The sequence below is a fragment of the Dipodomys spectabilis genome, unplaced genomic scaffold (genome assembly GCF_019054845.1).
Source record: "Dipodomys spectabilis isolate Male_0828 unplaced genomic scaffold, ASM1905484v1 ptg000221l, whole genome shotgun sequence".
Classification (NCBI taxonomy): Eukaryota; Metazoa; Chordata; class Mammalia; order Rodentia; family Heteromyidae; genus Dipodomys; species Dipodomys spectabilis.
The window spans coordinates 1,286,066-1,307,081 of record NW_024870898.1 but is presented as its reverse complement, the minus strand read 5'-3'; the positions used below and the strand labels follow the sequence as shown (position 1 = coordinate 1,307,081).

The window sequence follows — 21,016 nt, the reverse complement described above, 5'->3', positions numbered from 1 at the left end:
CCTTTTAAGTCACAAAACAGGCAAAGAGAAAGGACAGGGAGATAGAGAGAGCTAAGAAGAAAGAGCAGAAAAAGGAAATAATAATTTTAATTAGAAAACATCTGGCGGCAAAGGGCAATATAATTTTGACCTGCTGGAAACTGTCATGTCAATAGAAAAGGTAGAAGTCTTAGGAACAGGACCTTTTACACTTGATTCCAGTTCAGTCTAGTGGGAAAGGAAACCTATAGTGGACATGATCTTAAGAGGTAACAATAAGGGTGATGTAGGGCTGGGAAGGTGGCTCAATGGTAGAGTGTTTGCCTTGCATGCATGAGGCCCTGGGTTCGATTCCTCAGCACCACATAAGCAGAAAAATCCAGAAGTGGCGTTGTGGCTCAAGTGTTAGAACACTAGCCTTGAGCCTTGAGCTGAGGGACAGCGCCCAGGCCCACCGACCAAAAAAAAAAAAGGGGTTATATAAACAACAACAATGGGTAAGTAAGGAAAAACCCAAATTCTGAAGTGATATTTTCCAGTCTAAAGGATGACATGATTATAATAGAGGGTCATGAAAAGATGGAGTTTTGTGACTGGTCGAGCTCTTATAGCTGGGATTGAGAGAACTGGAGAGCTGGGCTTACATATCAAATGAGAAAAATAGGATCAGAAAGAAAGAGGACATGGAAACTAAGCCAGGTCCAAAGGAAAGCCGTGCAGTCTCCTTTAGGGAAGATCTTTGTGGCTGAAGGGTAGAAAATGTTTTCCAATTTAGCTCAATATTTCATTAGTGTAGCCACAAAGTCTTTCCAGTGGTCTGTGAGTTTTATAATCCTAACGTCTGCCAGATATGTAGCACTTATCCAAGATCAGGCACCAGAGTGAGCACTTTATATATGTAGACAGTTTAATCTGCACATGACTTTGAGAGTAAGAAAAGAGAAAAAACAGAGAAGGCAATTTGCTCAATGTCATACAGAATCTAGGCAGCTAAGGATTCTATTCATGTGGCCATGACTGAATGACTGAGTGCTCCCTAAAGCCAGTGTTAAAATCAAACCTAGGATCTTCCCACCATGTCCAGACTGGCCCCAGCCCCAGCACCTGAGAAGCAGAATTGCTGATACTTACAATGGAGTTGTTGGGCTCAAAGTTCCATACAGATCTTTTCTCACACTGAGTATGACTGCTACAGTGATTGCTGGGATTCCTAGAGTGGGAAAGGAAACCAAAGGATCTCTTTAAGTCCAGGGAAAGGATCCTGATCAATGATTGTTGGTGCTAATACTTGTTTCAAGTAGCCACAGATATGTAGGCATCAAAATACTATTGTTTGCAAAATGTTTGTGAATTCTTCCAAGTTAAACATTTCTAGGAGCTCTCCAATCTGCTAAACTAAACAGTATGCCAATGGCTCCAATAAAACACCCACTGGTAATTAAAAATAGCTCAAGTTCCAAAAAAGAATCAACTTGGCAATAGAAGTATCTAATTCATCAGAATGCAAGTCTGCATCAAGCATTTCTTCTCAGATGCTCACTGCCATTTTTTTTGTCTCCCTTTCAATCCTGGCCCTTAGTTCCCACTATCTTAGTGTCTTACTTACTTTGGAGGAAGGGATCAGGCAATCAGCTGTAGACTTCAATGATTTTATTGACAAAGAAGCTGTTTCCCCACTCGTTACTAGTTTTACATTTTTACTAGATCCACCAGTTAGTTAAAAACCAGTCAATTCAGAGAGACCATAATAAGGCAATCAGTTTAGTCAAAATGGACAAACATGATGGGATTATAGACATGGGGTTTAAAAGCCCAGTTTCATTTACATGTACAAAACTGACATGATTTCTTTAATTTTAAAACTGTATTTCTCCTAAACCAAGAGCACACACATATACATTTAAAGGTTCTTGTAAGATACTCTAAAACTGTTCCAAACTCCAAGGTGCTAAACATCTTGAAAAATCCTCTATTATTCTATTCTGTGATCATGAGAAATAGCTTACACCTAACATAGTGCCTAGCCTCCCACAGATACTTTTCAAAAATATCCCATTAAGGCTAGAAGGGAAAGATGGGGGGGGTCTCATTTTTAGGATGGAATTAGCTGTCAGTCAGTTGTCTTCAAGCTGATATGTTCATAATTTTGTTTAGTTTTTTAAAAGTCCCTAATGGTTATTTTTTAGTTTAGACAAATCTATTGCCTTAGAAAGTGATTTAAGTAATGGAATGAGTTCACAACAGGTTGCTTTAGCATCAGGAAGGCAAGAGCTTCAAACTTAAAAGATGATAATGGCTATTTTCCTTCCACTTAATTGCATTTCTCTAATGCATAAATGCTCCAAAATTCCCCTCTGTGACTCAGCAGTGGCTCTCTGGTGACCTTAAACGTAGCTACATAAGCCACACAGCAAAGGCTTAGATCTCAGCTTATCTAACTGTGTGTGTGTGTGTGTGTGTGTGTGTGTGTGTGTGTGTGTATGTGTGTGTGTGTGTGTGTGTGTGTGTGTGTGTGTATGCACGTGAGCATGTGTATGCGTTGTTCTTGGGGCTTGAACTCAGAGCCTAGGCACTGTCTCTGAGCTTTCTTCCTCAAGGTTAGAACCACTTGAGTTACAGCTCTAATTCTGGTTTTCTGGTGGATAATTGAAGGTAAGCGTTTCACAGATTTTACTACCTGAGCTGGCTTTGAACTATGATCCTTAGATCTCAGCCTCCTGAGTAGCTAGTATTACAGGCACAAGCCACTCTGGTGCTCAGCAGTTTATCTGAAAATTTTCGGAGTGCTCTAAGGTCCTTTACAAATGGGAAATGATGGGAAGCCTTTCAGAAGGGGCTCCAACGCCACTGTCTCCCTGTCTCCTCTGGGAGGCGGCCATGGGACAGTTTCTCGTGGCATGCAGGTTCTGTGGAGGTGTGGAGCTTTATATTCTTCCCTCAGAACAGGGCTGCACAATAGAAGATCACATAGCTTCCTCTTAGATTGGCTTGTCAGGGAAGTGGAATCCACAACTTGTGCAGCAAGTTCCATTTTGTTTGAGTTTCATTCTTTTTAACATGTGGTTCAAGAATGGGAGCTGACACTTAGAGCTTCTCTTTCTTTCACTGCCTTTGCAAGTATAATAAATGTAAGAGCAGCTCATGTTATCTTTCATTACTGCTTGAGCCAGGCAGGCCTACGCCTTGACTGGTCTTGGCTTGGATGTGCACTTGACATTTCTCAAGACTCTCTTGTCTCCAAGTACCAAGCCTTACCTTTCCTGGCACTCTCAGCAGCCCTGGAAGTATGTGTGGAATGAGAACAGAGACCAGAATCAACTCCTGAAGAACACCAACAGATAAGAAATAAGTGAAGGAGGGCTGGGAATATGGCTTAGCCAGAAGTGGCGCTGTGACTCAAATGGTAGAGTGCTAGCCTTGAGGAAAATAAACTCAGGGACAATGCCCAGGTCTTGAGTTCAAGCCCCAACACTCGCAAGAAAAGAAAGAATTAAAGGAAGAAGGATCTGGGAGGGTGGCTTGACAATAAGTAGAGATGAGGAAGAAGGAAGCCAGGACCCAGTAGCATCTACAACATTTGCACAGAATTGGACCTATGTGTGGTAGAGGAATTAGGATTTTCCAAGAAGATTCTTCTGTGATGTTTTTTCAGTCCTCTGGTTGAAATAAGATAAGGGATGCCAGGTACAAAGGAGGTATAACAAATCCTTTGGGCTCTGTTTCTGATGAATTCCAAGGTGCATGGAGACATATTTTAGATGATGCTTTGTTTAATCTTTGCCTGTCTCTACTCCCCACAATAACGAAGATAATAGCACTGATTACATATTTAATGAAGGCACGGATTATATTAATGAACTTACAAAGGCAGAAGTAGCTAGTTAGGAAACTATTGTCTTTTCAAAGGCATTGGAAAGTCTTCTATCTTCTTTTCTTTTCTTTCTTTCTTTTTTCTAGGTCCAAGACTGGGACTTGTGCCTGCAGCCACTTTCAGTCATTGGCTAGCACTTTAACAACTGAGCCATGTAGTTATTTTTTCTTTTTTTTTTTAATGGGGAAGAGATGTTATATCTCCTTCTTATGTACCCTTTGCATCCTCTTTTACATACATTTCTATACGTCCAACACATTTTAAACACCAAATATATTATGAATAGATAAAGGAAGACAGAAGGGATCTGGGCTCATAATGTCAGAAATATGAAAAAGCGAACCAATAGGAGGATATTTATGTTAGGAAATGTGCATGCTGAGTTCCATTCCTTGGTTTTTCCAAGGCCATCAGTTATGATCATGGTCATGAGGTATGGCAAATTCAGGTTAAGGCTGGTTGGACACCATTTTGCCCATTTCCAGTCTTTCCCCTGTTTCTTAAACAATATTGCAAGATCATAGGGGTTAAAAGGCCAACATATGTAGACAGATTCTCTGGTTCAAATCTCACTTGTGTCACTGTGTGAATTTTCATGAATTAATCTCTCCGTGCCCCAGCGCCCTCAGTGGGAATAACAATGGAATCCATCCTGTAGAGATACAGTGAAGACTAAACAGGTATGTAAAGAACTGAGAACAGCAACTGGTACTAAATGCTATTTATTATTTCAGTAGGTATTTGATCTGAGTGTAACTTTTGTAAAGAAAGGGCTAAAATCTGACAGGCTCACTATTGTAGATACAGAATTTATCACCACACACAAGCAAGTACTCAACTAGTGTCTGACTACCAACTTTTCTCTATAAAGGTTGAAATTTAAACTGATAGAGCAGATTAAGTCTGAACACTAGTAGCACAAGTGTTAATTCCTTAATTGTGATATTAACAAATTTTATCTCCAATGATATGGAGTTGCTGTAGTTTGAATGTGTTCCCCCTAAGTTCACAAGGTAGAAACTTAATCTTTAGTGCAAGTACTGAGAGGTAGAATTTTTAAGAATTGGTTAGGTTATAAAGGTTCTGTCCTCCTGAATGGATTGATACTGTTGTTACAAGACTGAGTTCCAGAAATAGATTGCACGTAAAAGGAAAAATTCTGTCTCCTCCCTCCTCTCTCTCTTTTTCTCTCTCATTTGATGCCTTCTACCATGTTATAACAGAGAACACTCCTCACGAGATATAGTCCACTTGATCTTGGACTCTCCAGCTCTAGAACTTAAGAAATACGATGTCGGTATAATTTGTGGAGGGGAAGGGGAAAAACAAATCATTTAAATAGGGATACAGGTGGACCCATTGCAACAATGAGATGTACAAGTTGTTATGTCAAAAACGAACTTTACAACTTTGGTGGGTGGGGGGGAGGATTCAGTGGGGGGGGGGGGTAGGGGGAGGATGGGAAGGGATGGGAAGGGGAAACAAAGGAGGAGGCAACAATGCTTGATAAGAAATGTACTCATTATCTTGCCCATGTAATTGTAACCCCTCTGTACAGTATTTTCACAATAAAAAAAATATGCATTGAAAAAAAAAGAAATACATGTCTTTATAAATGACACAGTCTCAACCAAGCACTATTGGCTCATGCTATAACTCTATCTCAGTTTAAAGCCAGTCTGAGGAAAAAAGTTCATGAGACTTCATCTTCAAAACAAACAACAAAAAGCTGGGATAGAATCATGGCTCAAATGGTAGCGGACAAACTAAGCAAGCAAGCCAAACAAGCACAAGGCCCTGAATTTAAATCCCAGTAGAGCCAAAATCAGTTAATCTCCAATTTTCTGTTACACAGTACAAAACAGACTAAGAAAGAGTAGAAATAATAAAGATGCATAGGCTTTAAAGAACGAAATTCAGGTAAAGGAAAGCTATACTTACCCCAACCAGCGACACAAAATTTAAGGATATAATGTGGAATGTATATGTTGAAGACTTTGACTAGAGCAAAATACATATGAACGGCCTCCAGGCCCATCCAAGTTAAAGAAACAAGCAAGAAGTAATGAAGTGCTACTGCAGCTGTGATGCAAAGTCCTTCTTTCTGAAATGATGACAACCAGGAATTGACCAGAAATACCAGGTTTAGCATCAGTAGTGCTGTGCACAGATTGATCAGAATTTTGGAAGGATAATCTTTTCGAAGTTTACTAAAAAGAAAGCACAATATTTATTGAGGTAGGCTCTGCATCCTTACCTGTGTAGTAAGAATTAAAAAGAACAAAACACTACTTATTACCATTAAATTACTCATCAGGGAGAGTGGTACATACCTATAATTCTAACAGTTGAAATGTTGAGGAAGAAGGATTTCTAGCTCTAAGCCAACTTGGACTATGTAGCAAGATCCTCTCTCCAAAGAATTAAATAGAAGTATTCATCTTACCTTACATATATTGAATTTTCGAGTTTCCCCCTGTCTTTCTAGCTAGAGTCAAGTATATTGAAATATGGTGATTTATACAAATAGAATTATTAGTTTTTCTCAACTAGTCAGCCCCTGTTTTTTCTCATTTAGAAAGAAAGAAGGAGTTTCCTACATGGTGAAATTCTGTCATCATCAGTTTAGCAGACTGTATCTAGAGATAAGTAAATAGTACAATGGCCACGGAAAGCAGTTGAAGTAGAGTTACTTGAATATTTCAAAAGATAACAGCAGGGCTTGTCACCATGGAAATATGCCCTTAGGTTTCGCTATCCAAACACAAAGTTCATTTTGGAAATTGGCCCAGTGTCTTCTAACTTTAAAAATAGAATTTTCTTGCTGGGTCCTAGCCTCCTGAGTAGCTAGGATTACAGACGTGAGCCTCTGGCACCTGGCTCTTGTGAATGTTTTTAACTGAGGCAAATTGTAATATGCAGCGGTCTTAAGAAAGCCCTCAGTGGATCTTTACACGCTACAGATCTGCAAAACTTTCATTCAGATAGAAAGTTAGATGTTGGGTGTGGTGGTGTATGCCTGTAATCTTAAGTTTTGGGGGAGGCAAAAGTAAAAGAATTGAGAGTCAGAGGCCAGCCTGGGTTATGTTAGTGAGAGCTGTCTCAAAAATGAAATAAGACACAGTATTTTCACAATAAAAAAAGAAAAAAATTAAAACAATAACAAGTAGTAGCACATTTCAACAACTCAAAGGGTACACTTATGCTTCTCACAATTTGTGAAAAAATGCTTTTCAAAATTTAAAAAAAACTAAAATTCAAGGTAAAAGTTAGTGGGCTATCTTTAAATGCTAAAGTGAAAATTTGAGATTTGTTGAAAGGTGGTATGTCTTTAGCAAAAGTTGGCTGCATTGTGGGAATAAATGAAGCAAACATCCACAGTACCACACTGAAACTATGCACCCTGATCATTCATTGGCTTTCTTCAAGAGTGATCTTCTTGGAATCATATAACTGTGGTTACCTAGGGTCTGCTTATATTCCTTGTAAATATCTCTCAATCTGTGGTTGGTCTTTTCCCTATCATTACGATGTCTTCTGATAAAGAAAGCTTTGATTTTTAATGAAGTCTAGTTAATTGACTTTTTGAAGTCAGTGTTCTTGCATCCCGGTAGAGAAAATTTCCTATTCCTATCTTGAAAACTCTCTCTAATAAAATCAGATTAAAAATTTTTTTTTCTGGGCACCAGTAGTTTATGACTATAATCGTAGTCCATGAGATTTTTTTAATCTCCATTAACCACCAAAAAGTTGAAAGTGGAAATGTGGCTTAAGTTGTACAGCTCTAGCCAGGAGCATGAAAGCTCAGGGACAGCACCCAGGCCCTGAGAGCAAGCCCCAGGACAAGCACAAGAGGGCTAGAGGGCTGGAAGCATGGTGTTAATGGTATGAAGTCTTCAGTTCAAGCCCCAGTCCATTGTTCTCAGAGGTGACCATTATTTTGTATTGTCTTTAACCTACCCACTTAATAATCCAGTGATCTAACCTCTTTCTAATGTGATGTATTGGTGAAATTAACAGGGCTACAATGACAATAGTATCCATCAAATCAAATTAAACTTAGAGCAAGGCTGTATCACTTACTGAAAAGCTATGTATGTCACCATTGCAATTCCCAGGAAAATGGAGGAGATGCCACATCCTGTGTATGTTATAATCATTAATATCCGTTCATTCACTGCATCCACTGTAGACCTGGATAAATCCTAGGAAATCAATGTGTTGTGTTTTACACATCTACCAGAGGAAGTTTATAGTAGAATTCTTCCAGTTAACAGGTAGTTCCAAGCAAGTATATCATCTCTGTATAGCTCTTATATAACCAGATTATATAGCTGGATGCGTGATAAGATCATACATTATTGACTATACCCAATACAACTGGATGTGTACAGGGCATGAATAGCCATCTACAAGACTGGAATAACATTTTGCCCTTGGTTTCATTGTCATTAACATGTTATACACTTAAAATATAATCAAGCTAATAGATTTGAATTTGGGATGCAAAATGAATCATTATCTGATCTAAGAATCATTAAACACTACATGGAACATAAAAAAATGTTCCTTTTTCTTAGATACTACATCATGTTTAAAAACTTAAAACACAATGAGAACCTTAGAAATCCATGGTAACAATCTGGTATGTCCTTAATGTGAGTTTTAAAAAGAGACAAGCCGGGCACCAGTGGCTCACGCCTGTAATCCTAGCTATTCAGAAGGGTGAGATCTGAGGATCACAGTTCAAAGCCAGCCCGGGCAGGAAAGTGCATGAGACCCTTATCTCCAATAAACCACTCAGAAAACTGGAAGTGGTGTTGTGGTTTAAGTGGTACAGCACTAGCCTTGAGCTGAAGAGCTGAGGGACAGCGCCCAGCCCCAGAGTTCAAGCCCCCATGACCACCACCAACAACAAAAAAGAGATATAAAATGGACTCAAAATTATTTCAATGTACAAGTACACTTTCCTGGTTTACTCTCGGAAGACTTCCAGCTGAAAGGAATTTTGTCCCTCCCTTCAGGACATATGATAGTATGTAGGGACAGTTTGGTTTGTAACAAGTAGGGAAGATGCCAAAGAAACAAAGTCCCCATGGTTTCCTTTATTTGTAATAACTAGTATATGTCTGAGACAAGCAGAAAAGGTCAGATATGTTAATTTTTGGTGAAATGAACCCCAGGATATGTATTCAAATGTTTTTTACTTTCATGCAATTTTTTCTAGCATATTTATAAGATGATTTCTTTGTTGCTTTGTATGTCCCTCCCCCACAGTATAACCCCTGCTTTCACTTATTTGGTGTTTTTATAATTTGTGGAGGAGAAGGGAAAAAACAAATTGTTTAACTAGGGATACAGGTGGACCCATTGCAACAATGAGATGTACAAGTCGTTATGTCGAAAAACGAACTTTACAACTTTGGCAGGGATGGGCGGGGGGGGGGGGGAAGGGGAGGATATGGGTGAAGGTTGGGAGATGGGAAGGGATAGGAAGGGGAAATAAAGGAAGAAGCAACAATGCTTGATAAGAAATGTACTCATTACCTTGCCCATGTAATTGTAACCCCTCTGTACGGTATTTTCAAAATAAAAAAATAAAAAAAAATAACAAGTAGGGAAGGTGCTACTGGCATATAGTAGGAGGCTTCAGAACATCTCACAATGCACATAATTGGTTGACACATATGGGTCAAATAATTGTTTAACCAGAAATAGTGTCAAGACTGAGAAATGCTAGTGTCTTTCAAGCATTCACATTTCAGAAGAAAAATCTATGTTCCAAACAAAAACCACAAAGCCGAAAAGCTAGAACATGAGCATGAAACTTGACTCTTTAGCCATTTGGGAGGGAGCTAAACAATAAAATTTTGGTGTGAGGCCAGTCCAGGCAAAAAGTTAGGGAAACCTTATCTCAAAAGAACAAATTGACATGGTGGCTGATGGCTATGATCTCAGTTAGGTAGGAGGCCATAGGTAGGAAGATCATAGTCTGAGGACAGCCTGGGGAAAATGCCAGACTCTATGTGAAAAATAAATAAGGCAATAAGAGATTAGAGTATGGCTCATGTGTTAGAGTACTTGCCTACCAAGCAAAAGACAATGATAGTACCCCTCAGTTCTCACAAATATTGAGTACCTCTTATTTGTTTAATTTTCATAGAAAAGAAAAAAAATAGTCATATGCACATAGCAATTAAGCTATTGTGACCCTCTGCTAGGACTATCCTAGACATATACTAATGATCACAAATGCAGGAAACCATGGACCTATGTTTCTTTGGGTCTGGCTTACTTCACTTAATATGATTTTTCCAAGTCTTTCCATTTCCTTATGAATGTGGTGATGTCATTCTTTTTGATGGAAGCATAGAACTCCATTGTGAAAATGTAACACATTTTATTGATCCATTCATCTACTGAGGTTGGTTCCATATCTTAGCTATGGTAAATAATGCTGTGATAAACACAGTTGTGCTGGTAGCTTTAGTGTAACCTTGTCTGTGGTCATTTGAGTAAATGTCCAGAATGGGATTGCTTGGTCATAGGGTAGTTTTTTGTTTAGTCTTTTTTTGGGGGATCTGGTCGTGGGGTCTGAACTCTGGGCCTGGGCGCTGTCCCTTAGCTCTTCAGCTCAAGGCTAGCACTCTACCACTTGAGCCACAGCACCACTTCTGGCTTTTTTCTTTTTGCTTATGCGGTGCTTAGGAATCGAACTCAGGGCCTCAGGCATGCAAGGCAAGCGCTCTACCACTGAGCCACCTTCCCAGCCCTTGTTTAGTCTTTTGAGGAACTTCCATACTGCTTTCCAGAGTGGTTGAACAAATTTACATTCTCACCAATAGTGTAGTAGCATTCTCTTTTGGCCACATCCCCTCCAGCAACTCTAGTTTTCTTGATTATAGGCATTCTAACTGGGGTGAGGTGGAATCTCAATTGGCAATTCTTCACGTGTCTATTGGCCATTCTTATTTCCTCTTCAGAGAAGTCTCTTTTTAAGTCTTTAGCTCACTTATTTATTGGGCAGTTGTTTCTTTGAAGATTTGTTATTGGAGGATTTTAATTTTTTGAGTTCTAGGTATATTTTAGATATGAGACCCTTGTCTGTTGTATGGCTAGTGAAAATCTTTTCCCAATCTGTGGGCTTTCTATTGATCTTGCTAGCTATGTCCTTTGCCATGCAGAAGCTCTGCAGTTTCATGCAATCCCATTTGTCCAACCTTTCTCTGATTTATCGTTTTTCTGTGTTTTTATTAAGAAAATTTTGGCCTGTTCCAAGGAGCCCTAGAGTTTCACCTATTCCTTCCTGTAATATGTTCAGAGTGTCTGCCTTTACTTCGAGGTCTTTGATCCATTTGGAGCTGATTCTGGAGCAGGGTGGTATATAAAGATCTAACTTAGTTTTCTACAGATGTTTAACCAATTTGCAAGCACCATTTGTTGAAGAGGCTATCTTTCTTCCATCTCCTACTTTTTGGCTCTCTTATCGAAGATTAGGTGGCTATAGGTCTGCAGGTTCATTTCTAGGTCTTCAGTTCTATTCCACTGATCCTTAGGTCTGTTCTTGTGCCAGTACCAAGCTGTTTTGATTACTGTAACTTTGTAATAGGGTTTGAAGTTTGCTATTGATATTCCTCCAGCACTGCTCTTTCTGCTAAGGATCATTTTTGCTATTCAGGGTCTTTTATTGTTCCATATGAATTTTTGGATTGCTTCTTCTATTGCATTAAAGAATGAGGTTTGGATATTGATAGGTATTGCATTGAATTTGTAGATAGCCTTTGGCAGTATTGCTATTTTCACGATTTTAATCTTCCCAATCCAGGAGCATGGGAGGTTTTCCCACTTCCTTAGTTCTGCTTTAATTTCCTTTTTCAAGTTTTTAAAGTTTTCATCATAGAGGTCCTTTACTTCTTTGCTTAACTCCTAGGTATTTTATTTTGGAGGGGGCTTCTTTTTGTTTCTGTTTTTAATGTACTGTGTAAAGCTATTTATTTTTTCCTTCATTTTTTTTTCTCCCCCTCCCAGAGTTTTATCTTCTGTTGTCACTGTTTTTGATTTTGGTACCCTGTGTCTCATATATATGTTTATCTGATCTGGTTATAACAAAATGGTGAGACAAAGGGTGAACCAATGCAACAGCAATACTTACAAGATACTATGTTGGAGATGAACTTGGGGTGGGGGGAAGCGAGTTGGGGGGGGGAAGTGGGAGAAAAAGAAGGAGCAGGTAACAATGTTTGATAAAAAATGTTTTCATTACCTTACTTACATAACTGTAATCCCTTTGTATATCACCCTTACAATAATTTTATTAAAAAAGAAAAATATATAAAATAGATTGTTAGGCTAGCTATGGTAGCAAATGCCATAATCTCAGCACTTGGGAAGTAGTGGCAGGAGGACAGTGTGTTTAAAGCTAGCCTGATCTACATAGGAAATGTGAGGAGAGTCTGAGCTTTGTAGCAATACCCTGTTTTTAAAATACTAAAACAAAGAAGTAACACTTCCTTCAAGCTCCCCAGCCCTCAAAGATCCCATCATTTGTTGTAAAGAGAGTTCACATAGGACACATTCATATATCAGTATATAGAGAGGAAACTAAGAACTAAGAAATTACTTGTGTGTAGATAGAAAAGAAGGGAGACATTTGTGAATCATTTGGAAGGAAAACAACAAGTTCTGATGGGAGTGAAGGAACTAAGAAAGTTAACAGTGATGCTGAGACTTTAAGGCTCAGCTCAGTATACATGGCTTTTATTAGGTTAAGAATTACAGATATTTTAAAACAGATCTTTGTAACCAAGTACAGGTGGCTCATGACTGTAATTCTAGCTACTTACAAGGCCGAGATTTGAGATTGTTATTTGAAACCAGCCTATACAAAGAAATCTGTGAGACTCCTACCCCCAATTAACTAACAAAAATCCAGAAGTGGACTTCTGGTTCAAGTGGCAGAACACTAGCATTCAGTAGAAAAGCTAAGGAATAGTGCCCAAGTCCTGAGTTCAAGTCTGAGCAACAGTGTGCATACACACAGAAAATACATCTTTTAAATATTTCAACTTGACAGCAACTATTAATTTTTCTGCCCAGTACTAGGGTTTGAAATCTGGGTCCAACTTTTTGCTGGTTCATTTGGAGATGGGAGCTCTAAGGGTCCCCTTGACCTTCCAGAAGTCTCTAAGGTAGACCTTGACCAGAGAACCTCCAGATTTCAGTCCCCTAAGTACCTAGGATAATGCCAATGAGCCTCCTGAGCCAGGCTGAAAGTTTTATTTTATTTATTTTTAATTATTTTCAAGATTAAAAGTTTTAATGTTCGTGCCTGCTAATCTAATAATTCTATTTCTACTCACTTATCCTACAGGAATACTTTCCTTGGTGTTTTAAGATAAATAAATAGGGATGGGTATTAAGACAAAGCTCATAATAGAGGAAAGGAGCTCAAAATCAACCAACTGGTGATTGGTTAAATTCATTAAGTCCATACATTGCTACTATATTTCACAAGTACTTTAAAATTGAACTGGACAAATATGTTATGCAATATGCACAGCTAAAAGGAAATTAAAGTAGTGAAAATATGAAGGAAGTGTGAAATGTGCAATGAGTCTGAGGGACGGAACAAGCAGGATTGGGGCGAATGATGGAAGGGTGGCTTTGATCAAGAAGCAGTCAGTGGATACTTATATGGGCATGTTAAATTGTAACCCCCTTGTACCATCTACTGATGTCTGGAAAGATAAAATCTTTAAAAAGAAAATTTGGATTGTACTTTTATTTTTGGTGCCAATTCTGGGGCTTGAAGTCAGGGCCTGGACACTGGGATTACAGCCATGAGCCACCAGAGCCTGTCTAGGATCCCACTTTTATAAAACAAAAACATATGTAAACATATACAATTAATGTAAATGACTATATGTAATATGCTGTCAGAGGTAGTAATCTCTCAGGAGGGGTGCTATGAGGACCTTTTCTGTATTGTTGAAATTTAAATAACAGGCATTAATCTTATAAGGAGAAAAGTATAGATCTGTTTCAATCTCTGTACTTTGGATGAGCAAGATAGGAGAGGAGGTCTTTTCTGTTCATATACCACTTTTTCCATAACTTAGTTCTTAAATACATTGCAAGTCTGAATCTAACACAAGTTTCAAAACTCCATAGAGGTGTGATGAAGAGAGGACTCACCATTAAAACTCCAAAGTGGGTGAGGTGGTCACACTGACAGATGGTATAATTCACATTTGTTTCTTTTACTTTACAGCCTGATGAATTCCATCCACCTAGCCCATCTGCAGGGACAGAAGGGAATTTCAAAGCAATTTTAAATTTCTCAGAAATGTTTAACTTTTCATTATATGCACCATCCAAATGTGTGTTATAATTAGCATTGTTGGTTAAGACAGAAAGAGATAAAATTGAATACCAAAATTAAATTAAGTCTAATAGAATAAATTGACTTGGGAGGGGATTCATATATGGCATAACTTCTATCTGTCACTTTTCCTATTCATGTACCATCCATCCCTCTACAGATTAGGGCAGACTCTATGAACAACAGTTCTGCCATACTGGTGGCAGAACAGAGGAAACAGGACGATCTTGAAATGTGTGAAAGGCATAAATCTGTGGAATATGGGCTAGCACTTGAACCTATTTAGTAGTATTGGATAAGAAACTTGCAACAGCCAGTTCAACCTAGAAATTAAAATATTTCAAATGCTTCATGCCCAAGCCAGATTGTTGTCTAGAATGCCCAGTTAGGGCATGTGGTCTACCGGACACCTGAATGGCTTCTCCTGAGCATACTTAGGGTTCTGAAGCCGTCATCAGCCATTGCCTGCCAATCCTGGGTCTAGAGGAAATTTAGCATAGAACTTCCTGCATAGCATTTGACCAAAAGGGTTTTTCTCAGGGCAGGTATTCTCATATGGTCATAATTGTGTATCAGATCTTAATCTGTTTTTTTTTTTTCTAGAAGTTTGGGTCTATAGGCTAGAAAGTCAGGAGCAAAAGATACTCTGGGGATATTCACCAATTGGCATTCATGAGCACAGAGGTCAACTTATTGAAGCTGTTGGGCAAGGCACATCATTTTACAGGGCTCTTTTCCTGAGAGATTTGGAAGAGACCAGGCAAGGAGAGTGTTGTAGTTCTGCATCCTAGGAAGCTTAAAGGGGATAGGATTTTCCTTTTCTCCTAGAATATTAAAGATAGTGAAATAAAAGAAATTCCCAAGGAAGAGTTTCCACAGAGAGAAGGAGCATCTCATAGCCAGGTCTGGCATTCCAGGGGAAGTTGATCCTATGTAGGAATTCTCTGATATTTGATGGTAGCACGAGACATTCCAGTGGAGATAGCAAACCTTAGAGAAACACAGCAGTCATCCCCTTTAGCTGGACTGTCACCAAATATTCATATTTACCCAAAGAGGAGGGGCCCTTAGGGACCAATCAAGAAGTCTCATCACCTTAATGAAAACATTAAAAAAAAATGGGGCCCTAAGATAGTAAATGCCTATCAAAGGTCACACGGTGGCTTTACAAAGGGTGGGAAGAGGAAGAAGATGATCTTATGCTTTGCAAATTCCCATAGGAAAGTGTAGATAAGGAGTCATGTCATCATTTCTCAATTTGCTTTGAATAGCTCAAAGCTACTCTGCACTGGGTCTTCTAGTTTCTTTCTCCCAACTTTGCTCACCTCTAAGTTGTATGATTTTAGTAATTGTCCTAGTAATTGTCTTAGCAAAAAGGAATTTTCCTTAAATTTCCTTGCCTTAATCTGCTATGAAAATTATATCTGATATTTAGTCTATTCACTGTGCTTTGTAGGATCTAATAAGACCAAGACTTCAAGACAAGGCATGTCCCTTCAACTACCAAATAGGAAAACGATGAGGGCAAAGTTAAGTTTGCTCCTAAAAACACTTACTGTTAGTGGCAAAATCCCAAAAGGCACAATAAACTTGATCATAATTCTGATAAGGAAAAAAGAAATCAGAGGTAAACATCTATTCTTGAGAGGGTTACCACACAGTAACAAATACACACAAAACGTTTTCATTTTTAGTTAGTAGATATGTATATGGGTGTGTATGCATGCATATACACACACATACTCAGACTATTTTTTGAATTGTTTTTAAGCTCAACCCCCATGTAAGCCTGCATTTATCACCAAGAAGACAGCGTGTCACTGCATGGTGATCTGGCATGTATCATTCAAAATACTTGGAATTTGTCATGTTCCCAGATCATGATCCAGGAGGCTGTGGCTAGTCAAGCCGGACTGATGTGTAGCAGCTGTTTTTTATGGAGCTCTGGAATTGAAAGCTCAAAGCTTAGAACAAATCTTATTGACAGAAGATTGAGTTTCCGCCTTTATTAAGCCTATTGAACATTACTGGAAACTGGAGGCAAGAAACAGTTATTGGGGTTGACTTTGAGAGCTCCCAAATGAGAGATCTTACCCATCTAAACATGTTTCATTTGGTATCTGTTTTCTAGATTCCCTCTCTTACTCTCCCTCTTTTTCTTCTAGAAGCAAGACTAGTGGAAAAATATGTTACACCATATGGACTTTTAGATTGCAAATTAAGGAAGACTTCACACTGGACACACATTAACATCACAGAATGGAATAGTAATTCATTCTTATACTAGGGCTAAATTTGATCATTTAGTAACGTATGCCTTATGTTATGCCGTATGACTATGGTTTTAGTCCTTTGATGATAATTAATACACAATGTAATGCTTTTCATGGAAGCCCCAAGAATACAAAGGTTCAGTTGTTTTGATTGAAATTGTTTGCCTCCCTCAAACATATATGGAGTCAAATGTTATTAAGCTTGATAATACAACCAAGAGGCCCATCTATCCTTAGTCATTGCTTTGCCAATGCATCATAATGTTAGAATGCCCACCATTTGCTATTGCTATCACTTTAGAACATAACATTATTTCTACATGCCCCAGTTATATCACATCTCTGCTACCTGGAATGGAACAAGCATCATTAAATCTTTTCATTATGTATGTTAACCAATTATTTTTAACAAGAAAATCGAAGAGGGTTTCTGAGGTAATTTGGTCCTCAAACAAAAATGGCTATGTTACCCAGTTTCCATCAATGTGCTGCAGAGTGATAACCACTGGATCAGCCAGGTTTTGAATGGAGATATCTGATATGCTGGCACTCACAACATATGTGGTTAATGCCTTAGTGGCATTTTTTATCTGTACAGGAAACATAAAGAAGATGAATTTAGGCCCTAAATTCATAATTTCTTACATAGTCATTGTTGTCAATCTGAATCTATGAAGTGCTATGAATAGTATTAGTTTCAGAAATATGGAAAATAAATACACAAATTAAGAACTGACTTTTCAGAGATCAGCTCATCTCCCCTCTTCACATAAAGTCTCAATTACACTGAACTAGAAAAAGTCATTAACCCATCCATACATTCCCATTATCTATCCAACCAAGCCAATTAGCATGCTTTTGTACTTGTACCTTAATATTGCACAAGCAACAAAAAAGAATTATTTCCTACTTGGACAACTCTCCAGCTGCTAACAGTTCACAACTTCTCTAATTATAATCCTCATCCATCTTTATAAAGAGAATCTCTCCTTATAAGACTCTAACTTTATCATGGATTAGCTATAAACCACTCCCTGTTTTGTGCTCACTGGAGATGTAAGCAGGCCGATCAACCTCCAATTTGAAATAAGTCTCTAAGGATAGTCACCTCCTTCCTTTAAGACTATGCACTTGGAGGACATAACCCAGGCATTGTGAGCCTTGGCAATTCCTGCACAGAATACTGTACATTACATAATTTACCATGTGCCCATGACACTTTAGGTGTTTTCGGCATGCATATAATCTTCAGTTCCTCACTGGTATTATGTAGACACTTTCTCATAAACAGAGGCTTGGACAGGCTCAATACCAGAATGTATAAATATAATACAGCCAATAAATGACAGAGCACAGATGGTTAATTAATGTTGGTTTAAAGGTAATGGGGAATACTAATTAATTTTGAGACCAAAGTACTAAAGGGCAAGGTAAGGTAAGACAGCTGAGCATTTGCCTCCTCTTAGGCACATCTGAAGAGACCACAGACAGGAATGGAGAAAGACAGGATAGAGAGGAAGGATGTCCACTACCGACTTGCTAAGAAAGCCTAGAGGAGGTATGAAAATGGTGTGATATATTCATGAAGAATTACTGGATGGTACCCATTCACTAACCCCACTGAAGCCCTACAGATTTAGACACCTGAGTAATTGTGAATGCAACCTTGAGCCACTAGGAAGCTCTTCACTAGAACTCTCTTCTAGTTTCATAACCAGTTGTGTTCATCCCAAACTAACAATAACTTAGTGCTCCCTTCCCATGTAGTTCCCCGGGGACAGCCTGATGTAGAGGAAGATCAACAGTAAGCTAGAATGGAAAGGGCCCTGACTCACACTCAAAAGACCAAGTATTAGCCCATGCACTCTTGTTAGTCAAAAGAACCTCCCCTCTTGCTTCTTGGACTATGGTGACATGGGGAAAGATAGACTGAATGATCTGTAATTACCCACCCAATTAACCTAACAGATATCTTTTTTCTATGGTAGAAAGGAACAAAAGAATTGTAACCCGCAATAACTAAGTACCTAATTGACCTCTTTTCTGGATTTATTTCTATTACTTACAAAATGGTGGACTTGCTGGGGAAGGAACAAAATCATTTCTCAACCCCCCTATCCTCTGTGCCCTTGACTCAAGTTTTACCTGTTACACTTCTGAACTCTTACACAAACTGTTCCCTCTGCCCTGAAGCCCTCTTCTCTCCACACCTGCTATTTTCTTCATCTTCTAGCTTCCATACTCTCAGTTGTAAGCTGAGGGGGTTCTTAAAGTGATTCCTGCTCTTCATGATGAGCGGTGAGGTTCTCTTTTTCAGTGACACAGTCCCCATAACACTATGCCCTTGCCTAGCGCATTTCACCTCCCTGAGAACCACAGCTAACTAGTAGAGGCGTGGAGGAGGAGGTACAAGATGTTCTTATCAACAATTTCAAAGATAATATGCTGTAATGACAGTTAAGATTTTGATCAAAAGATGTTAGAGAAAGCATTATAAAAGCAAGGCTGTGAGATTTGGAGACTGGAGAAAAAGATATGTAAAAGGTATTATGCCTTTAAACACTCTCTCCTCAGCAACCGGTGGCCAAATTCCCAACCTAGGTTCCCCTTCAGTGCTGAAACCTTCCAGTTTCTACTCAATCTCATTCCACTGTACTTTCCATGACAGCAGCCCTTATGTCTATCTTGCTTGGCATTACAGCCCCAGTATCTAGCTCCATAAATGACACAGGGTAAGAATGTGATGGACATTTGCTAGATGAATAAAGCAATACATTATGCCATCTTAACAGGTACCTTCCCTTTTCTGGGTTTCACTGGCCTTACTGGTGAAATGTGGTCATGAGACACTGTGAGTTATCATAACCGCCCCCCCCACCCCCAAGCTCTGAATTTGATGGCAGGCTAGTTCTAATACTTCTTCCTCTGGCACTATGACGTCCGTAGGCTAATTTTGGTAAAGATCTCTAATCTCTTTTGGTGGAAGGTGTTAGTGAATAAAAATTGCTTATTAAGTGTGAAATCTATGCAAAACAAGTTTATCTTTTGTTCTAATGGATGAACACAGCCCTGTAAAGAAAGAAGTGAAATTAAGAACACAAATAATGGTGTCTCAGATGATACAGAGAAGTGACAAGCCTATTAAAAGGTTTAGACAACTACAAAATACATTAAAAAAATTTTTTTGGTGGGTCGTGAGGCTTGAACTCTGGGCTTGGGTGCTGTCCCTGCATTCTTCAGCTCAAGGCAAGTGCTCTACCGCTTGAGCCACAATGCCACTTCCGCTTTTCTAGTGGTTTATTGGAGATAAGACTCTCACGGACTTTCCTGCCAGGGCTGGCTTTGAACCGTGATCCTCAGATTTCAGCCTCCTGAGTAGCTCGATTATAGGCATGAGCCACCAGGGCCTGGCACATTTTAAATTTTTATGTGTACTAAAAACTCTTCTGTCCAGGGAGCAGGGAAGAAAGAGAGGAGGGGTTCACTAGTTCTAGGCAGTCTTCCTGGGTAGTATTGCAGCTAGGTCTACAGGAATAAATAGAACTTACAGACAAGTGATTATAGAATTCCAAGGGAACAGATACAGTTGCCGGTGGCATGGTATATTTGAGCTGGTAAAGGTATATGGTATATTTTGAACTGTTCTTCCCCAGAGAGATTCACAGATTTGTTTAACCTGTAAATTTTTGACCACTACAAATCTAATGTTTTGGATAATCTCCTTAGAAGCAGAAATACACCTGGAAAAATTAAGGCATTAACTTTATATATACATGAATTTGGTGTCAGACATGCTGAATTTGATTCCTGTGTTACATCTTTAAGTTACCTCTTTAAGTTTTTGTTTCTTGTGAGAAATAAATGAGATGATAAATGTAAATATTAACAACCAATAGTGTTCGCCATCATCAATGTCACTTAAAATCTGATTGCTGTCTTCCTCGCAGCTAGATGAGATAGCATGATGTGAAGGAATGGACCTTTTGTTAGGCAGAAACCCAAGATAGGATACTAATAAGAACAATGCAAACCATATATGTTGGTGCCAGGCAACATAGCATTTTCTGTAGATGTTAACTTCCTTAGTCCTTCAACATCTCTTCCTACTCAATTTTACACAGGAGAAAACTAAGGTACATGGTGGTTGAATAACTTGCCCAAGTAGCAGATGGTAAAGTGAGCTTTCCACAAGTTTGGTTCCTGAACCCATGATCGTCACGTATCACATTTTATCTGTTTTAGCATGGGTGGCGACTAGAGTCTTCAGAGAAGGTTCTGTGATCCAGGGAAAGGGCACAGTAAATGCCTTTAGTCAGGTGTCGAGTAAATTAGTGCCCCCCCCCACCTTAATGGGTACTGTGACTTCGATAAAGCAGGAAAGACTGGGAGAGCACTGGCAAATTAAAAGGTCATTGTTAAGAGAATGTGACCTCTGTATGATCATCACATAATTCTTAATGTCCCTTCCAAAGCTGAGAATCTGTGAGAAGTTAAAAAGTATAACATTGCCAG

At 38.9% G+C, this 21,016-nt stretch overlaps 1 protein-coding gene across 1 annotated transcript in view; it reads right to left on the bottom strand.

The window, feature by feature from the left end:
* Adgrg4 (adhesion G protein-coupled receptor G4) overlaps nt 1-21,016 on the bottom strand; it is a 103,884-nt gene that overhangs the window by 12,701 nt on the left and 70,167 nt on the right. The window contains exons 14-19 of the mRNA XM_042697541.1: nt 16,975-17,094; nt 15,788-15,833; nt 14,045-14,148; nt 7,934-8,055; nt 5,792-6,060; nt 1,111-1,189 (exon numbers count right to left, since the gene is read on the bottom strand). Of these exons, the coding sequence (XP_042553475.1) occupies nt 1,111-1,189; nt 5,792-6,060; nt 7,934-8,055; nt 14,045-14,148; nt 15,788-15,833; nt 16,975-17,094 (740 nt within the window). The remainder of the gene's footprint in view (nt 1-1,110; nt 1,190-5,791; nt 6,061-7,933; nt 8,056-14,044; nt 14,149-15,787; nt 15,834-16,974; nt 17,095-21,016) is intronic.